The sequence below is a fragment of the Neodiprion pinetum genome, chromosome 2 (assembly GCF_021155775.2).
Source record: "Neodiprion pinetum isolate iyNeoPine1 chromosome 2, iyNeoPine1.2, whole genome shotgun sequence".
Lineage (NCBI taxonomy): Eukaryota > Metazoa > Arthropoda > Insecta > Hymenoptera > Diprionidae > Neodiprion > Neodiprion pinetum.
This window is the reverse complement of record NC_060233.1, coordinates 15,322,563-15,341,564: the sequence shown is the minus strand read 5'-3', so window position 1 is coordinate 15,341,564 and position 19,002 is coordinate 15,322,563. Positions and strand designations below refer to the sequence as shown.

The window sequence follows — 19,002 nt, the reverse complement described above, 5'->3', positions numbered from 1 at the left end:
GTAAATTTAAGATCCTCGGAGGAGAGAAGATGGAAAACACATTCCTAGAGTGGCAGCAAATGGTGAAAATTGTGTAGCAACGATACAATTTATTTTCATAGGAGCAGCTGGCCCACATTCATACGAAAATGGCACTTGAACACAATGTTAATAATTAACTGATGAATATAATATTTCGATAGTGTATAACTTAACGTATAATAATATAGTATATTTATATAACATCATACGAATGTGATTTATCCGGGTTAATTGCTTAATCGAAATACCAGCTGTACGAGAGCATTGAAAATTGATGTATGCCCTCAGGGCAACAAGTACGTGTAGTAATGAATATCCATGTATGTACTAATATAATCCTTAAGTAAATAACAATACAATTAAAATTTCGATGAGATAAATTGATTTTGATTTCAATTCATAACTTTTCAATGTTTAGAAACCTGGTCATTTTATCGCCACGTTTTCAGCAATTCACTATCTTACATAGTTATACAATAAGAGTTGCATTTGCATATTACACATTGACAGAGAGATTTGATTAGCCCCCCTACTAGATGAGCTACTATATTATGTGCTTTCTAACGTTTCTCTTCTTTTCATTCATTCGTCTTTTGAACACGTTTCATTAATTACGCACAACATAAAAAAATTTACTATCGATTGCATTACATATCTTTGACGTGCTAATTTTATATATTTAATCACCTAATAACATGCACTATTAAAATCTTTGAATATAAACAAAGTTGTTATCTTTGTTCAATTTTGTGGTATTTGGAAATTAGTATTAATCTTGCTCTCGAAAGTTGAAAAATTTCCTTACACATGGTATATATGCGCGAATAACGAACTACTAGATAAGTGCTGACACCTGAGGGAATTGGCGACGATCGTTGTTTCTCATCTGCGAGTGTAAACGCGATGTTGAAAAAGAGACCGCAGCTCAGGTATCGCGTGTACATGCGAAGTGAATGAATGTTTCAGAATTGAACGAGGAGGTGGCAGTCTGGGGAATTCCTTGAATTTCCCAATCTGTATATTTAATAATTATCTTCGTTTAAATATCACGTGGCTCGTTCGGCGGTGGGAGTTTTTGCCAAGTCGGTTCAACGCCCCAAATCTCATGAGCGTATTCTTCGATTGTTCTGTCCGACGAAAACTTGCCCGACGATGCAATATTGTGAATTGCCATTTCCACCCACTTGCTCTCGTCCTGGAAAACAGAAATTTTGCGAATTCAATATTTGCAATGTGTATTTAAAAAAATATGAATGGTCTAAAGTTGAAAATCGAAATAAATCTGCAATAGCGATTGAAAAATTGAGCATAATAGCGGAAAAAGTTATTGGAACTACGTATAAACTGTTTCAGCAGTTTGCGGGGCATAGGTGAACAGTGCATTAATCTACAACAACTTGAACGGACCTGATAAACTTTGGAAACAAGATCTTGAGCTTTAATGTAGGCTTCATAGTCGGCAAGAAGCAGAAACCTGTCCCACTTCAACAAAACATCAGTGATATCCTTGAACTCGTCAGGATTACTTGGACTAAAGAATCCGCCCTGAATCTGATCGATGCACTGCTTTGCTTCGGGTAATTTGTTGTAGTAGTCATAAGCGTTGTAGCCCTTCTTCTTCAAGTCTTCAACCTCGTCGACTGTCATTCCGAAAATGAAGATATTCTCGTTGCCCATTTCTTCGGCCATTTCGACGTTCGCACCGTCCAAAGTTCCGATCGTTAAAGCACCATTCAACTGCAACAAAGTTTACATAATATTGAATGTGAATATCTATAGAAAGTCGTAACTCCGGGATCATTCTGGGGAAAAATTTTTTTTACTCTCAAACATTGTGATATTACTGTGCTGTTTCTGCAATATTTCAAATTTACAAAGATACGCTACTAAAAACTTATTTGAAATATTGCAAGCTTCACGAAATGAAGCTGCAGTATTGTCGTAATATCAAAATCATCGTAACATTAGGTTGCTGCAATTTTTTTGGAATATTCGAAACCTCACAAAGTTACGTTACTGCACTGTTCCTGCAACAATATGTGCTGTACATACCATAAACTTCATGTTTCCAGTTCCCGAAGCCTCAGTGCCAGCCGTTGAGATTTGTTCGCTAAGGTCAGCAGCTGGGATAATCTGTTCAGCCAACGTGACTCTGTAGTTTTCGAGGAAGATCACTTTGAGCTTGTCACCAACGATCGGATCGTTGTTCACAACGTTGCCAACGCTGCAAATCAACTTAATAATCTTCTTCGCCAAGTGATACCCAGGGGCAGCTTTACCACCGATCATAATTGTCCGCGGCACAAATGGCGCCGATGGATCCCTCTTGATTCGATTGTAGAGGGTTATTATGTGCAGGCAGTTCAACAGCTGCCTTTTGTACTCGTGAATACGTTTCACCTGAACACAAATTGCAGATATTTTCAGATTCCGATTTCTTACTCTAAGCATAACGAACTATAATCGCCAACTTGGCTCACCTGAATATCGAATATCGAGGCTGGGTTTATTTTCACCCCATAATCCTTTTCCAGCAATTGTGCCAATCGCAGTTTGTTCTCCTGCTTGACCTTGTTGACGCTGTGCTGGAAGCCCGGATCCTTTGCCCACTGTTTGAGCTGTGCAAGTTGGTCCAAATGAACGGTCCATTCGTCTCCAATTTTCTGCAATGGCAATTAGCGTTGCATTGAAAGTAACGTTTAAGTCTTAAGCACTAGTGAGACTGTCGTTATGCACAATTATATACCTCAGCAATTATATCAGACAAAGTTGGATTGCACAAAAGCAGCCATCTTCTCGGAGTAATACCGTTGGTTTTGTTCTGGAATTTCTCCGGGGTCATGGCGTAAAAGTCACGGAATCTGAAAATAAAAGGGCGGTGAATGATGGTCGACTGCTGGTGAGATTAAAATTCTAACTCACACGACATTTTTGATGATTTCCGAATGAATGCGAGCAACTCCATTAACAGCGTGGCTTCCAACAATGGAAAGATGAGCCATGTTGACGCGTTTCTCGCCGTCTTCTTCGATGAGAGACATGCGGCGAATGCGTTCCAAATCGCCGTTGAAGAAGGCCTTGACCTTCTCGAGATGCAAGAAGTTTATGTGATAAATGATCTGCATGTGTCGTGGCAGAATGCTCTCCAACAAACTGGTTGGCCAACGTTCCAGGGCCTCTGGAAGAACAGTGTGATTCGTGTAGGCGCAGGTGCGAACGGTGATGTCCCATGCCTAGACAAAAAAAAAAAAAAAAACTGAAGTTCATGTCCTGAAGACCACGGTATTCCACTAAATTCGGGTTTTTTTGGCAACGGAATTCACACAGTCAAAAATGCACCTTTTCCCACGGCAAACCCTCCACATCAAGCAAGACCCTCATCAGCTCGGGAATCGCCAGTGAGGGGTGAGTGTCGTTCAACTGGATCGCAACCTTATCCGGGAAGGTATCAAAGTCCGTTCTATGATGATCTCGTGAGCCGAATTTGCTCGACTTGTAGCGACGAATAATGTCTTGAAGTGTCGCGGCGCACATAAAGTACTCCTGTTTCAAACGCAATTCTTTGCCTTCAAAGAAATTGTCATTGGGGTACAAAACCCTAGAGATATTCTCTGCCAAGTTGCGATCGATCACCGCCTGGATGTAATCACCATCGTTAACTGAAATTGAAACAAAAGCAGTGTAATAGCCTCTGGAATTTGTCTAGAATAAAAATAACTAACAGTGCCATCAAAAGCGATACGTAGCCTGCAAGAATGGTAAAACTATTTGTATTCAGTGAATGGGTGGCACTCTCATGACACAATAATTAGGGAACAGTGTAACCAAACACTTTCTACAGCCATACGTGAGCTCGTCGACCCAAAAACGGAGAGGAGAAAATTAGTTACGACGTGACAATTTCATACGCAATGAAACAGCTTCAAGGTGACCTGAAGGCGAGTACTCACAGAATTTGAGATTGAATTCAACGGGAGACTTTGCTGACCAGAGCCTTAGAGTGTTGACGTAGTTATTGTTGTACCCAGGGATCGGGCTGTCGTACGGCATGGCAAAGACGACCTAGAAAGAGGAGAAAATTGCAGGACAATAACTTGGCAGTTGCAAGACGTTTTGGTTGTACGTTGAAGGAATACACACCTGCGTGTTGACCCATTTCTTTCCTTCGGGGGTGTCGATCACATGTCCGTAAAAGTTCACTGGAAGCATGAATTCGGGCCGAGCTTTTTCCCATGGATTGCCATACCGCAGCCAATCGTCGGGCTCCTCTGTCTGTTCGCCGTTCTTGATCTTCTGCGCAAAAATTCCGTACTCATACCTTATGCCGTACCCGTAGGCGGCCAGACCAAGGGTCGCCATGCTGTCCAAAAAGCAGGCAGCCAAACGCCCAAGTCCTCCATTACCGAGTCCAGCGTCCTCTTCGAGCTCCTCCAACTCCTCAATGTTCAAGCCCATCTGCGTCAATCATTCAACGGGTCATTACGGAACATTCGTGGATCAAAAATACCTCACATTCAGTGTTACACTTACAGAAGAAAAATCAAATTTCTGATACACCCTCGAAGTTTCGGAGCTTAACTTCAACTTTGAAGATAATCCCGAAGTTGACGGTTAAACCCGACTGTTCTTGAGTGATAGCTCTCAACATTTTGGGTTTAACACTCAACCGTGATGATAAGGCTCTGATTTCATGGTTAAATCCAATCCTTCTTCACGGTAACTCCCAAGCGCAATGGTTACACCCAACTATTTTAAGGAAGAACCCTCAACATTTCAGGGTTTATTCTCAAGGTTGCTGGTAAATTCGTACCACCAATTGAGTTCAATTGGGGTTAACTTTCAAGTTCGGGCTGTGTATCTACCCACAAAGTTGAGCGTGAATTTGAATTTTTCTTTTTCGTAAGAGTAAAGGTTTTCTATTAGTATTCCTTACTTGGTACATAGCTTCGTCGCAAGCTCCTTGGATGCCCAAGTTGATCATTGTGTTTTGTAGGGACCTGCCCATGTAGTATTCGAGAGACAGGTAGTAGACCCTCTGGAAAAAACGAGAAACAAATTTGAAATCTATGCATTCAATTGAGTATATTTTATTCCATTATTTTCTATAAGCATCTTAACATCCGACCTACACTACATCGAGATCAAGGATAATTGTAAGTGCAGTTTTTTACTGGTACATTGCGGATCAATTACCTTCTGTTCTCAGAAGCCCTATGTTAAGAATAGCTTGCATGGTACTCCGGTAATGATTATAATAGTCATCATGATACTTCGACGTGGTTTAACATATTTGCCAATCAAGAACCGCTATAAACTATTACGCAATTACGCTTATACAGTATATTAACAAGCTCAGATCGTGCATTACTATTTGTTACAGTGAGGGTTTATTACGGGCGCCAAGTAAACTTGAAGAATCCAGCGCGTGTACAATCAATTCCATGAAACGAATTTATAGAACCAGCAGAAATGATGGAACAAAGATTATTTTTGGAATGTAAAATTGCAGTAGTTAATCTTGAAAAATATTTTGGAACCACAGTTTTTGTTTGAGACAGTTGAGAGGTTTTTTCTGCGTTGAACTATTGAAAAAAAATCACCATAGAGCCGATTATACGATCCGAAAGAAATTTATCATTAGCTATAGATTTTAAATAGATGAAAAAGAAATCTTGTCCAAAGACCTCGCGATTTCGATGATCCCACAGTTTTGTAAAATGAACTCATACCAAGTAAACCGTCATATTTTCGAAGAATTTGCAGAGACCAGTTCATAAACCTCACATAATATAGGCATTCGACGTGAAAAAGTTTTCACCTTGCATTAAAAGCTGTGCATTCGGTTATACTCGGAAAACTGGGAACCGATCCAAAAACGGTCAGTCGGCAGCTGTTTCAAATTCACAGGTCTCGCCTTTACATAACTTGACAGTTTGCACCGAATCGTTAGATCAAATGAAAATCAGAAGAAAATGTATAAATTTTTGTTTTCGATCTTTCAGCAACTTTTCGTTCTTCTAGAGTTACATTTCAATTGATATACGGATAAAATTATACGGATGATATTCTGTTACTCATTTCAACCAATCTTGGACCTACTGCTGGTGTATTAGAAGAGACTGTTGTACCTTGGCACACATTTCGATTTGTTGTCACACACATTGTGGTGCACGCGATATAGTTACCACAGTTACGTGGACTAGGAGAAGGTAGGGCAGATCTTGTTTATAGTTTTATTTCGTTGCACAACCGATGGAAAAGGAACTCAATACGCTTTTGCATCTTTCTGTAATCCATTGACTTCCAATTTCGAGTGCACATGAAACCATATCGTATCATCGTGATGGTTTTTGAGAAAATTCGTCTCACTGTCAGTCTCAGGTTGAAGAAATCTGGTACATGTGTATATTACATGTACATATGTACTAGATCGATTCTATATGATCTAGTGCGAATCAAACCACGCCTTCTATCACGTATATAATTGACCGAGGTTTGACCTTCGCGGTTCCGATCAAGGTCATCGAACTTCAAGCACAACTTGAATTATTTATTCAGAAAAATATATGTGACTTAATCGAGTGACCGTGAAACTTGAATTGCGTTGGCAAAAGCTTGCACAGTAATTTCAGATCGCCTTATCGTGTTAATATTCGTTAACACCTGACGAAGGTGGAGTTATAATTAGGTATGCAAAAAGTTATTTACTTCAGTAGTTCATTTATTTCCTAATCAGCACACATAAAACTTCAACGACACGTAATCAGAAGTAAATCGTGTAACAACAAATTCGTATCGCTAATACAGACACAAATGAAACTAACTTAACCGATTTGGACAGTCTAGAGTTTAAACTAGATTCCGTGACTCATTGAAAAGACATTCACCTCAGACAGCAATAATCTAGAAATACCGCATTTTCAGCTTCGATTGCTGCTAATGGGGTGCTAAGAGAGCTTTGACTGTTTGGTGACGATTTGTAAAAGGCTTTAAAGCACCGATTGTTCATCGTTGGTCTAAGGAACGGATTTTTTTCGAACTGTATCTGCAAGCAGATTCGAATTTTTGTAAATAAAATCATGTATTGGTACTCCGTTATTGAGATAAATAAAAGTTACCTCAGTTTAACATGAATTACGTGTAATCTGCATATGCCATCACGACAACAGAGGAGTTATTTTTAACTGAAAATTGGCATCGCCAAAGTCAGCGTAAACAATTTTTACTGTCGACTCGACTGTCAATCGCGAGAGAGAAGACGCATCCACGAAAAAAAGGGCTGATCTTATTGTTAAGCCGTAGTGAATGGCTTTCCTCCGCCGGTGCAAGGACTTCTACCTGCGTGTATTCAGGTAAAACTGAAAAAAAAAAATAAGAGGCATCCATCTGTCCTTCCGAATCGGTTTCTATGCCGTTAAAACGTATCTCGCAACAGTCCTGCTGTCGTATCTGTTATAAAATAAATTCTTTCTTAACTACAACACCGTGGCTTTCGTGAACTCCGAATGTCACTGTTATTATATGTTTTCCTTTTCCTACTACTTCGTAGGTACTCAAAGTTGGTTCATCAACGAATATGATTCTCCGTACAGTTTTTAGACCAGTGTGCACAATGTAATTACCCAAAGAAAAAATGTATTAACAATAACTAAAACTGTACCCATCATTTTAATCTTGCCATGATGGAAAAATACGCTAGGAAAGAGTGCTAGTGACGATTGTGTCACTGTCAATTATCGTTGGTCCCACACGGTTATTGACATTTATATTATGTTAACGATGATAACGATGGTATATGTACTTGGTGAATAGGCGACCAAGGTCTGATCGGTGTTTTGACTAACGACATCTTCATGGTTCATAGGGGCACACGTCTACCCGCCCGAATTCTGATCATTGAATATGTAAATTCAACCGCATTTCTGATCTTGACACTGGCAGGGAGTAGAAAACATCGACCGATCAAGCTTCATCTAAGACTCTGATATAAAGTTGTTGAAGAGTAAATGGTCCAGACTGGGTGAGCCATCCAAATCACAAAATGACGATCTCGATACTAAATATCGCATTAGATGAATATTTATTTGTTTAGTCCGATAAGTCAGGATCACAAGTGAAAAATTTAGCCGTCGATCAAACCGGATCGATCAAAACTTCCGATACATGAATGACAAGCTTGGGATGGGGTTTGGATAAGAAGTTATTCGAGTGTTCGACGGTAGAGTTGGTTCTTAGAAGTTGATAAATTGTCGAGATGCTCACCTTGGGGTCCTTTTCGTAGTAATACTGCTGAGTGCGAATCCATCTGGACACTAAATTGTCCTTGACACTATGGGCGAGGGCGAAGTAATAGTCCCTAGATGTGGCGACGTTGCGATCCTTGACAAGGGTGTAGTGGAGGTGTCGGTTGAAAGTTTTTTTGAAGTTTGCGACGTTCTCGACGTCAACAATCTCCCGCACTGATATCTGCTTCCTCTTCTCATGATCCACATCTGATATGGACATTTTCCAGTCAGGCTTTATCGCTGTGTTTCGATTCGGAAACGGATCTTGCACAGCTCCTATGTCGGTATCAGATCTGAAGCCGCCGACACGCGAAAAGCGAATGATATGCCGGCTAAACCGAGATGGAGACGGTCACCTTGCCGCAAGGTCGCGCATGCGCCTTTAAAGATACCAGCTAAAACGTCGCGCGCAAATTCGATGCCACAACTGACAACGAGAGTGTTGTTACGGATAATTGACGGTGCAGCTTACCAAAACCTCACGTCCATGAATTCTTACCCATTTCATCAACGGACAAGAGTGATTTCCAGACTGTGGCTGGAGAATGACACTATTAATCGAAAACTGAGTTATCAAATTACGAAATTATGCTAGCGTTTATTACAAACTGCCTGATTTTCTTTAAATTAAGAAATATTTTCGTTTTTCTATTTTAAAGGAAAACAGCATTAAATTGTGTAGAATAATGATACTCTTAACGTTTTTGCAAATCAATACAATTTACTTATTGTTAAATTCTTCATGGATTGAGTGTGGCTAACAGGGCTCATATATTTATTATTACACTGAATTAAAAATACCATCTTTTCCGTTTTCTTCTTTTTCAGCCAGCAACTGAACGGAAAATACGTTTTCTATTTACAGAGCCTCTTCTCCTCCCCAGCTTCATTCGTGCTGCAATTTCTTGATAATTAATTTCCACTAGATGTACTACTTGCAATATGATTTCACTTTGATTATTATTTAAAAAAAAAAAAAAAATGACAGATGAAACGCTTTCTAACAAATTTTATAGTGAATCTCAATATATTGAATATGCTGTTTTGTGGATATAACAAATGAACGAGAATTTGCAGATTTATAGATCTATCCGAGAATCATTGAATATATTTATTGTGCTCCATGATCGTTGATTGTGAAAACTCACCGAATGGCGAGATGGTACTAAAACGGTCTTGACATGTTTGTGTTTTTCAGATCATTTAAAAAATATGACAAGTATCGACCATACGCGATCTGAAAATTCAACTTTTTACGAAAAAATCATATTTACACAGTCCAAGGTTGAATAATACCGCGAAATTTTTTTTCAAACGACCAGAGATCGTATACTTGAACTGTACAGTTATATCTTTGAATATTAGAACATACAACTTATGCAGAAGAATCGATTTATTAGGTACGGTGCGGTGTATGATGAATACAACAGTACGTTATTGCAACAAAAGCAGCGTGAGACTTGTCACTGAACTGTTTTCAGCCGGATTGATCTACCACTCAGAATTTCACCTATTTTTATGATACCGCTACATGACTTATTGTTTTCTTATTCGTTTTCTGTCATTGGTGGCTGTTATTCACTTTTAGATAAAAATATGATCTAAAGCGTAAAATATGAAGTTGTACAGCATTGTTATAGAGTTCCAATCTTTTTCCGGATCCGATGTTAAAGTTCTTGACAAGGTTGTTCGAGCGACCTTAGGTGACCTCTGTAGAACCTCGGCTCATACTCGAGGGATACAGCGTTGAATGAATTTCATCGGTTTATGTAACCTAAATATATCAATACTTAAATATAGAAATATATTCTAAATTTAATTACTTTCGCTGAATTGAGCGCCGCGTTGCGTTCACCGGGAGAATAAGAATCGGTTAAAGCTGCGGAGAAATGCGAAATCAATTTTCGCGGTATTACCAGAGACACAAGATGAAATCGCACAAATAGACGTCGTTCGTTTTCAAGCACGTGGGTCATTGCACCCATTAATCAGCACTCGACTCTATACTTCTAAAATAAACGTACCAGGCACACATTGTGAAAAAATCTATCGGAAAGTTTATACGCCGACACTAACGACATTCAGATTTCATTGTAGGTCAGCCTACGAAATCAAATACTGTCTGTAAAGCGATTTTCGAAATTGCGGGATCAAGAATCGACTTCGTTGAAAAAATTTCAGAACAATTTGCTCGCGATTTCGTCATCTTTGGAATTACCCATACACGTTATACAGCCGTAGTTAAAGAAAAGATTGTTTTTTAAATATTAATAATAATAATAATAATAAGAATCGCAACAATCATTATTATCAATATCGTTTATTTATAAATTAACCGTGCAGATGCAGATGCAGTAATGAGACGTCAAGAAGCAGTACGCGTATTACAATTCAAATTCTTATAACACTTTGCTGTAAACTTTTTTTTTTCTTTTCTTGTTATTTTTCTTCCATCAAAACACGTGGTCGCAACATTATTATACATAGATAGTAAATTCATTTATACACATACATATGTGTATATTTATATATGTATATATATATTCATATATATATATATAATGTAAAGTTGTATCTTCATCGTTTACCGTAATAAATATAAATATATGTATATATATATATATGTGTATATATGTATAAACATATGTATACACATGTTTATTTTTGTCGTTATAATTCAATATTTACTTCATTTATATATTACGTGTGTATATCTATAGTTATATTAATAATAATTCGTAATAATAATAATAATAATAATAATCATTTTCACCATAATTCGTAATAATAATAAAAACTATTAATTCGCAACGCTCATAATATAATAATGATGATAATAATAATAATAACAATAATAATAAGAATGTATATAAGGAGATATATTGACTCGCCAATTTTTTTTTCCTTTTAAATTCATTTTGTTTATTTACTCTTGCTTTTCTTTCTTGTTATAACAAATAAAACTCGGTGACGCTCGATCGATATATAATATAATGTCTTAAGAACTACCGATAAAAATTAGGAAAGAAAAGAGGAAAAAAAAACACAATTTCGTCAGGCGCGTTTACGCTGGATTTCGATCATATAAGAAGGTGGAAACGCATATATTTAACACAGTCGCGGACGCGTAGCATGCGGCATAAGCTTTTGATGTATACAACGCGTCAATATATATATAGGGACATAATAATAATAATTCTCCTAAGTTTAAATAGCTTCTTTTAGTTGCGTAAAAAGGAGTGTACTTAACTTTCTTATATATCATCTTATAATACATGATTATTTGTTTCAATTATTTTCCATTTTTTTTTCCTCTTCAAGTGGTCGTGACGGTGCGATGAATTTTATTATGGGGCATGCAGGGTGGAAAGGAGGAGTAGTGAGGGAATTTGTTTATAGTGTGTAAGAGAGTAATAATTAGGTACGGAGAAGAGCAAAACAAGAAAAAAAAAAGATGTTTTCGAAGTAGGACAGATAATAAATACCTGTAATGATAATTTGATCAATTAAAAATTGTCGCAAAATTAGGGTTTTTACCCTATATTGAGGAAGATAAAATCGTTAAAGAAGACGTATATATTGTATAATTGTTAAAATTATCCCCAATCGCGGTTTATAGCTCTCTAATTTTATATATATATAATATATATATATATATATATATATATATATGTGTATGTTACCACCATAAACAACGAATAAGTGTTGATAATTAATTAATTAATGAATCGCTACGATACTTCATTACTTGTTATAATTTAATTTTTTTCCTTTTCTTTTTTCACATATTCTTCGAGGAATATACATATGTATACATATATTTAGATATCATATATATGCGCGGGCCAAAACAACGTTGACTTGGCTGCATTCTTCTTCTTCTTCTTCTGCCCCCCGCCGATCTTCGATTTTCTCAAGAGCCATCTCAATGGGTTAAACCATTTTCGTTTCTCGCGAATTTCGTCCGCAAGGTTTTCTTCTTCGCTCCACTCTTTTCCTCCATCTTCTACTCAAGCATTGCTTACTGTTCCTCATCGTTGGAGCCCCAACTTTACGTTTTGAAGGTTCTCCTTCCTCGCTTTGTCTCGCACCCTCACATACATTCACACAAGCATACACGCAACACACAACGCACACTTAGCGACTCCTTCGTTTGAATTCGCACTCTCGATGAATTATCCTCCCCCCTTCAATTCATTACTCCTCCTTCGTTGGCTCGGACTTCTTGCCAATAGGGATGGCTGCCTTCACTCTGTAAAACAATAATAATCAACTTGATAAGGTTTGGCAAAACCTGGTGCAAGATTCCTAACGCCTAACAGTCCCTCAGGGTTTTAAAAAAACTTGACTTCGACTTGACGAAATTATGAAACTTTAAAACAGTAATAAGCCAGTTTAATTAGAGCGATGAGAGCGTAAAACGATGAAAAAAATGGCCTACTCGTCGTCGCACAACTTCGCCGTAGTGATCAGACGGTTGAAAGCCGCTGTCATCTGCTTCTGAAAAACCCGATCAACGCTTTGGCAAAGGATATCTTTTTCATCATGACTGGCGAGTGGCGAAGAATTCTCTTCAAGGTTCTCAGCCAACGAGAAAATGGTTGATGGTAGGAAGGAAATGGGAGGGTTGGAATCCTCGGGATTTTGGGAAGCTAGATTATCGCTGGAACCGAACACGTATCTGTACGTTGTATTCCACCTATGCAGGAAGAAGATTTTGATTCGTGATACCGATTTTCAAAAGCCTTCGATGTCCAGTGATGGATGAAAAAGAGAGGATATGCAGATTCGCTATCAAATAAAATTACTCAGGCAGCGTTAGGTTGACTTTCCAATCAATTGAAAATAAACTTGTCAAAGTTTTGTCGAATTTGGAGAAAGCGGGGTAAAATGTTTTTTCCTTCGAACAAATTGGACTTTGTACAATTTTCACAAGGTCCAATTTCATCCAAGACCGCATTTTGCATCACTGTTCCATTTTTCCACCAGACTCTCATTTTGCGCCACAACCTGTGACTTGTTTGCCCCACTTTCACCGATGCGCGGATTACCAAAAACTCGGTTTATATTTTTATCAGATTAATACAGATCACAGTGATAACCGTTGTAAAATGGATTGTCGTAGTCTAGTGTATTACCTCTGAATCGAACAAGTACAAACTAAACAAAAATATGAATAAAAATTTGCCACACCATTTGGTATAAACCTCATTCATTTAAGGTTCAGAACAAGAATTCGATGAAAGATACGTACTTGGAAGTTAAATCGTTAATCTTTCCACGAACAAGTTCGATGTTCTGGTCGATCTGCGTCTTGTTCGTCTCATAGACTTTCGGCAACGTGAACAGAGCGACCACACCTGAAAAAACGTTTAAAATGCTATAAAATTAGTGTGTCAACTTTACATTGTTTTCACAACGATCCAAGTCAAGTGTATCTTAGATATATATGGTTAATACATTTGCACATGTATGTACTCGAAGAAAACATTTTCCTCCTGGCTTGGTAATAAAGTTAACAGCCAATACAGTAGAACATCGACTATTCGAACCGTCGGTTATCTGAATGGCGATTAGTTTTCATCCGTTGCAGAGCTATGCAAAAACAAGACTTGAGATGGAATTTTACATCTTGTTATATGTATATGAGCTGACATTGTGAAGCAGAAGGAAATCCTTTTCTTTGTCCCAGAGAAATAGATAAAATGTACTTTTGACACGTCAATCGGTTTTACGTAAATATATTCTATCACTTTCATCGTATCAGCGTTTTTCTCCAACGGAATACTGCTATTTGGATATCCGAATTTTCGATTATCCAAACGATATTCGGTCCTATTCGGTCGATAATCGGATAATTAATTTACCTTCAAGGGGGCAAAAGCTACCAGTGGATGATGTCGTTAAAACTCACCGATGATGATAAGGGTCATGCCATTGAACCAAGCACCGAGGTAAGTGAGGCACCACAAAAGAACACCGAACTTGAGGGAATCGACCAGATCCTCAACTAGAAAGAGTCTGCGCAATTCAGCAATGGCGGCATTTGCGTGAGCAACTGCAACGTCAGCGATGTCGTGGACTTTTTCAGCTGGCACATTGAGGTCGACATCCAAAACGTCCCTGGAAAAAAGAGTCTTTCAATATCTTCCATTCCGCCGCGGGAATTCCTTCCCTGAATAACATCAACCGATTCCGACGCTCACTTGAAAGGATGCCCATCTGATGTCTTCTGAACTGCTTGCAGGACAGTTTTGTATACGCGGAAAGCGACTGTACCGGTCAGGGTGATGAGGGAGATATAGGCCAGCACGCTGATTAGACTGAAGTAGGCTAGAGACAGGAGCACTCCAAGAGTCACGCCGAATACGATTCCAGACTTCTTAGGGTCGCGCCAGTAGATCAGGGCCTCAACTGAAAATGAAAACACAATACTGTACGATCAACATTCAACTTAATTGTAATCGTTTTGAGTTAGCAATGCTTTCTTCAACTCGTCTCAATTGCTATCGCGTTCGACTTTTCATGCTCCCGTTTATCTCACATCATTGCAACGTTTCGCTGATCCAGCAGTTGTTCAAGACGCATGATCATATGTAAAAACAGGTCGCAGAAGTGAAAAGTTGATATCGCCAGACCTATAAATAATCTTTGCAATTTTTATGGCCGCAGTTTCGAATTATGCTCTTTGGACTGCATCCACTAACGTTGTAACGAAACCGAAAATGAGTCGCGTCATGAAACAAATGGTTACTGTTTATATATGCCTTAGACAGGAAGAGTTGCGAAGCTTAAAAGATTTAACCATATATTGAAATTGTTCGCTGCGAACCGGCTATTCTTAGCGGCTTTCTTATCCTTAATCTGTTGACAACCGCAGAATGAGTTACTTTTACTCTTTTCTCCACCACATGTACCTCTGAGGGCATCCCTGTTCCGACCTTTCATAGTTCCAAGACATGGAATTGTGTTTGTGACGAATACCTACATGAAGTGACGCAGTGTAGAAATACATTGCTAAAGTCGACTAAAAATTTAATGTTTTCCGAGTACCCTTTTCATTGGGTTTTGAAGTGTATGTAACAGGATGTTTCGAAAAAAAATAATTTGCTATTTTCAACCATGACACAACCTAAAAAGTTTGTTTAGGTTAAAAGAAAGATTCTGTGAAAAGATGAGCGTTTTACGTTATGTGGAAGATTTCGCTCGGTTGATTTTTAACTTTTTTACATTTTTCTGAGTTTATGTTTCTAAAAAAATGTTTTTTTATTGCTTACATCAATCATAATATCAATTTACGTCACAGAGAAGACCCCACACTTGTAATATTATGTCTCCAGTTGATGTTTGACAAGTGTATCTGGCGATTTTTTCATTATTAATTTAATCTCATAACATAGTTATAATTTAATGTGAACTTTTAATTTAGTAGAATAAGATTTTTTCCGAAACACCCTAGTGTATAATGTTATTTAATTATTTTTTGATATTCGGTACATTCAAAGTTCTGTTGAATGCATTTCAGCAACAGCTGAAGGAAATTTTAGCGTTAAAAATTCGCCTATATTTCTGTGAATTAAAGTTTATTCCGTGCCGTTATGACGCTCTGCCATAACTATTCTACTACTTGTAATACCAAGCCAATGAATATCCTTCAGGAATGACGTAACACGTGCTACACACGTGACCCTAGTTTTACAGTCTGCAGGTGACATCAGCTACCGGATGCTAAGTTCCAGAATTATCTTTTCGTATTCACAGTCTGTGTATTAAATGGAAATTTCTTTGTTTCGATTTTTTTTCGTTTTTAATCACTCCTTGAAACCCTTAAATTGATCCGAAATATTTCAGCGTGATTGAGCTAAACCGACTGATCGTGCGTCTCCCTGAATAAAACGACAGGGTTTTCTACCAACGACAGAAACGCTCGAAGATTGAGTCACCGATTCTTCTTTTCGACCCAACGACAAAGCCTGGCTGGTTTTTGTCGCCGGTAAGATAACCACAGGAATATTTCCTCCTGGGGGACGCCGACGTGCAGTCGCCCACGTTGGTTGGTATTACACGAAACTGCCGGGACGCTGAAGGCGTCGCAAGGTCGAATGGTCGGCGTATTTTAAGACCCAGCGAGAGTAGAGACTAATAGCGAATTTACCTCGCTATAAGCACAGCCCGGTTAATTGTCAACAGAATTGTCTAATAAGGCCTTCGTTGTAGAACCGATTAATTGTCTATCCGGGAGAAAAAATACAAGGTCCGAATTTGAATACTCTCCAAATTTCCGGTACCAGTTAACCCGGGTTGCTTGAAAATACCTAAATATATAATTAAACGTCTCCGAGTTGCCCACATAAAGTAATTTTGTATTTGTATACTGACGTTAACGTCTTGCCAGCTGTAGACTTTAATCCTTCATTTGATTAATTTTATTTGTTATAATTTTTGCTACCCGTTTGGATGCCAAACACAAGTAAGAGGCACGAATTGAACTGATATACCAACTATTGTCGATGTTATAAACATAATGATGATGATTGAACGAATTTCTATTCATAATACATTTAGACGGTAGAAAATTATTGAAATTAATAAAAATAACCGTGTAACATATGGCGATCCCAGTTTATAATATATGCAATTGCTATATATCCGCAGCGTATGGAGAAGTTCATTCGGAGCCAGTGGAACTGGTTCTCCAGTGTTTTTAACGGTTTATCATTATACCTGAATATGTATGAGTTACACTGAGAACAGATTTTATTTACTGTTAACATTTGGATACGGCGAAATAGATGTTTCGTTATTATTATCAAATTTTACTCAAGACAAATAATGATCGATAGAATTTTGTTAATAGGTAAAAAATCATATCTAGCTCAACTAAAAGTTGATAACAATAATGAAACCTTTATTTCGCCATATCAAAATAGACGTTTGTTAACAGTATGTAAACTCTTTTCTCAGTGTAGAATCTTATTGTCAGAATTGAGGATGTGACGTTCGACTACGTTCGAAATTCGAATTGTACAATTAATAATCATAGAAATAAAAATACTAAGGTTCTACACATTCTGAAGAATCACTTAAACCTGTGCCAAGAGCAGAACATCTTGTTCATACAGTGATTATAGAAAGTTTTGGTTTTCATTTTTGTCGCTCAGAAGTTGGTGAGTATTGAATGATCAGAAACGAAATAAGTAATCAGGTGGTTTATGTTGCACCTAATCCTAATTCACCAATGTTACGATATACGAACTCTAAATTTTTTCAATCCAACACTTGATCTTCCGTTCCTCCATTCATAATGCACAAATACGAGACGACCGTGAAGGCCGCAGAGCTGGTGAGATCAAATAACTATTAGACAACCTAGATCAGAGCTACACGTGATGGTGACAATCAGTGAAAGTGATACACCGTGAAATACGAGAATACTGAAAAAGTTATCTCTTTTTACTAACCCGAACAAATATGAATTGCCTGATTTGAGCGATTACGTATAAACAGATGACAAGATTCGAGTGAGATTTGAGATGTAAGAAATTTTTACCTTCGTCAACTTCCTAATGTATAACAAAAAAACGTTGGAAGCTAAATAGAAAATGATCCAAAATGACAAGTTGAAAAAAAATTGTAAGATGAAAGCGACAATTAGCGGAAGAAAGCCAGAAAAAACAAAAAAAAAGAAAGTGTGAGAAGAAAAGTAACCGAACCAATCAATCATCACCACTGACGTGCGAACCTCTTTATAACTAGTGTATATTTACAACTACTGCCCCAATTCGCAGTTATAATGAACATTGACAAGAACGTGGCAATTGCAGGCGCAGGTATTTGATCCCAACATATGTTACCACGGACTTATCTGTAAAGCAACTGTGAAAGTTGACTTAGGGAGTTGCAATCAAAAATCGAAAGTGCAAGATATAAAATAATAATAAGCATCCTTTATCATGTCAATTGTAAGTTGTAGAGAAATTGACCAATCCGTTTTCGAATTTATCGAATATGTATAATGCGCGAAATTCTTTGATATCATTTCATCGGACAGATTTAGAATTCTTGAATAAAACTAACTTTCGATGAATGTTTTGACATCAGAATGGTCGGAACCTTTGTTACTGTACTATAGAAAGGTAAGAACTTTGATCTCCATGGATTAGATTTCGGAACTGAAACGCTGCAGAAAATGAAATTCGATGGACGAATGGCCGGAGATGTGGTTAAGAATAATTTCGTCGTTGAAAAACTTTATCAGAGAAAGATTATAACGTGAGTCGAGCATTGACCACCATATGTTCGGACGCATGGCGCGCAAGAACGTGAGAAAATGAATAAAAAGAAAGTGGTTAGAGATGTAAAAATGCCGGAGGACACGGAGTAGTGAAAAAAATTAGTTAATAAAAATCGAGGAAGATGTAGAAAATGAAAGACACTCACCGGGTCCTCTTTCCGGCAAGACATGCACAGGCTGCCTAGACAAGTTCTTCCGCACCATGTTGACGCGGTTTTAGTGCACAAAAATGAATGATTCTACAAACACTACCGATCGTGCAGGTATGTCGAGAGACTAAATAGCCGGTTAATGAAAACCGTGGCGTTGCTGGTTGACGGTCGGACCGCAAGTGGCGATGCTGTTCATCGCTGAGCGCCCCACCCTTTGGCCGTTTCGAATCCGAACGTTCGAATTGTTCGA

General features: G+C 38.0%; 2 protein-coding genes across 7 annotated transcripts in view; both read right to left on the bottom strand.

Moving 5' to 3' along the window:
- Positions 1 to 69: 69 nt before the first annotated feature.
- On the bottom strand, positions 70 to 8,641 carry Glyp (glycogen phosphorylase). Its single transcript, XM_046613704.2, has 11 exons — positions 8,284 to 8,641; positions 4,955 to 5,056; positions 4,162 to 4,476; positions 3,972 to 4,083; positions 3,361 to 3,680; positions 2,944 to 3,254; positions 2,768 to 2,882; positions 2,502 to 2,684; positions 2,074 to 2,421; positions 1,429 to 1,758; positions 70 to 1,216 (listed from the first exon to the last, which is right to left on the bottom strand). The coding sequence occupies exons 1-11, from the start codon at positions 8,524 to 8,526 to the stop codon at positions 1,061 to 1,063; spliced, it is 2,535 nt and encodes an 844-aa protein (XP_046469660.1). The 5' UTR covers positions 8,527 to 8,641; the 3' UTR covers positions 70 to 1,060.
- A 1,966-nt stretch (positions 8,642 to 10,607) lies between these two features.
- Positions 10,608 to 19,002, bottom strand: part of Rtnl1 (reticulon) — a 46,711-nt gene continuing 38,316 nt past the window's right edge. For 5 of the 6 annotated variants that reach the window (XM_046613705.2, XM_046613706.2, XM_046613707.2 and 2 more), the window contains 4 exons: positions 14,513 to 14,720; positions 14,221 to 14,429; positions 13,561 to 13,666; positions 10,608 to 12,558 (listed from right to left, as the gene is read on the bottom strand). In XM_046613705.2, the coding sequence (XP_046469661.1) occupies positions 12,504 to 12,558; positions 13,561 to 13,666; positions 14,221 to 14,429; positions 14,513 to 14,720 (578 nt within the window). In that variant the 3' untranslated portion in view covers positions 10,608 to 12,503. Of the gene's footprint in view, positions 12,559 to 13,560; positions 13,667 to 14,220; positions 14,430 to 14,512; positions 14,721 to 18,746; positions 18,935 to 19,002 lie in introns of those variants that run through there. The other variant, XM_046613709.2, reaches the window with a different exon arrangement.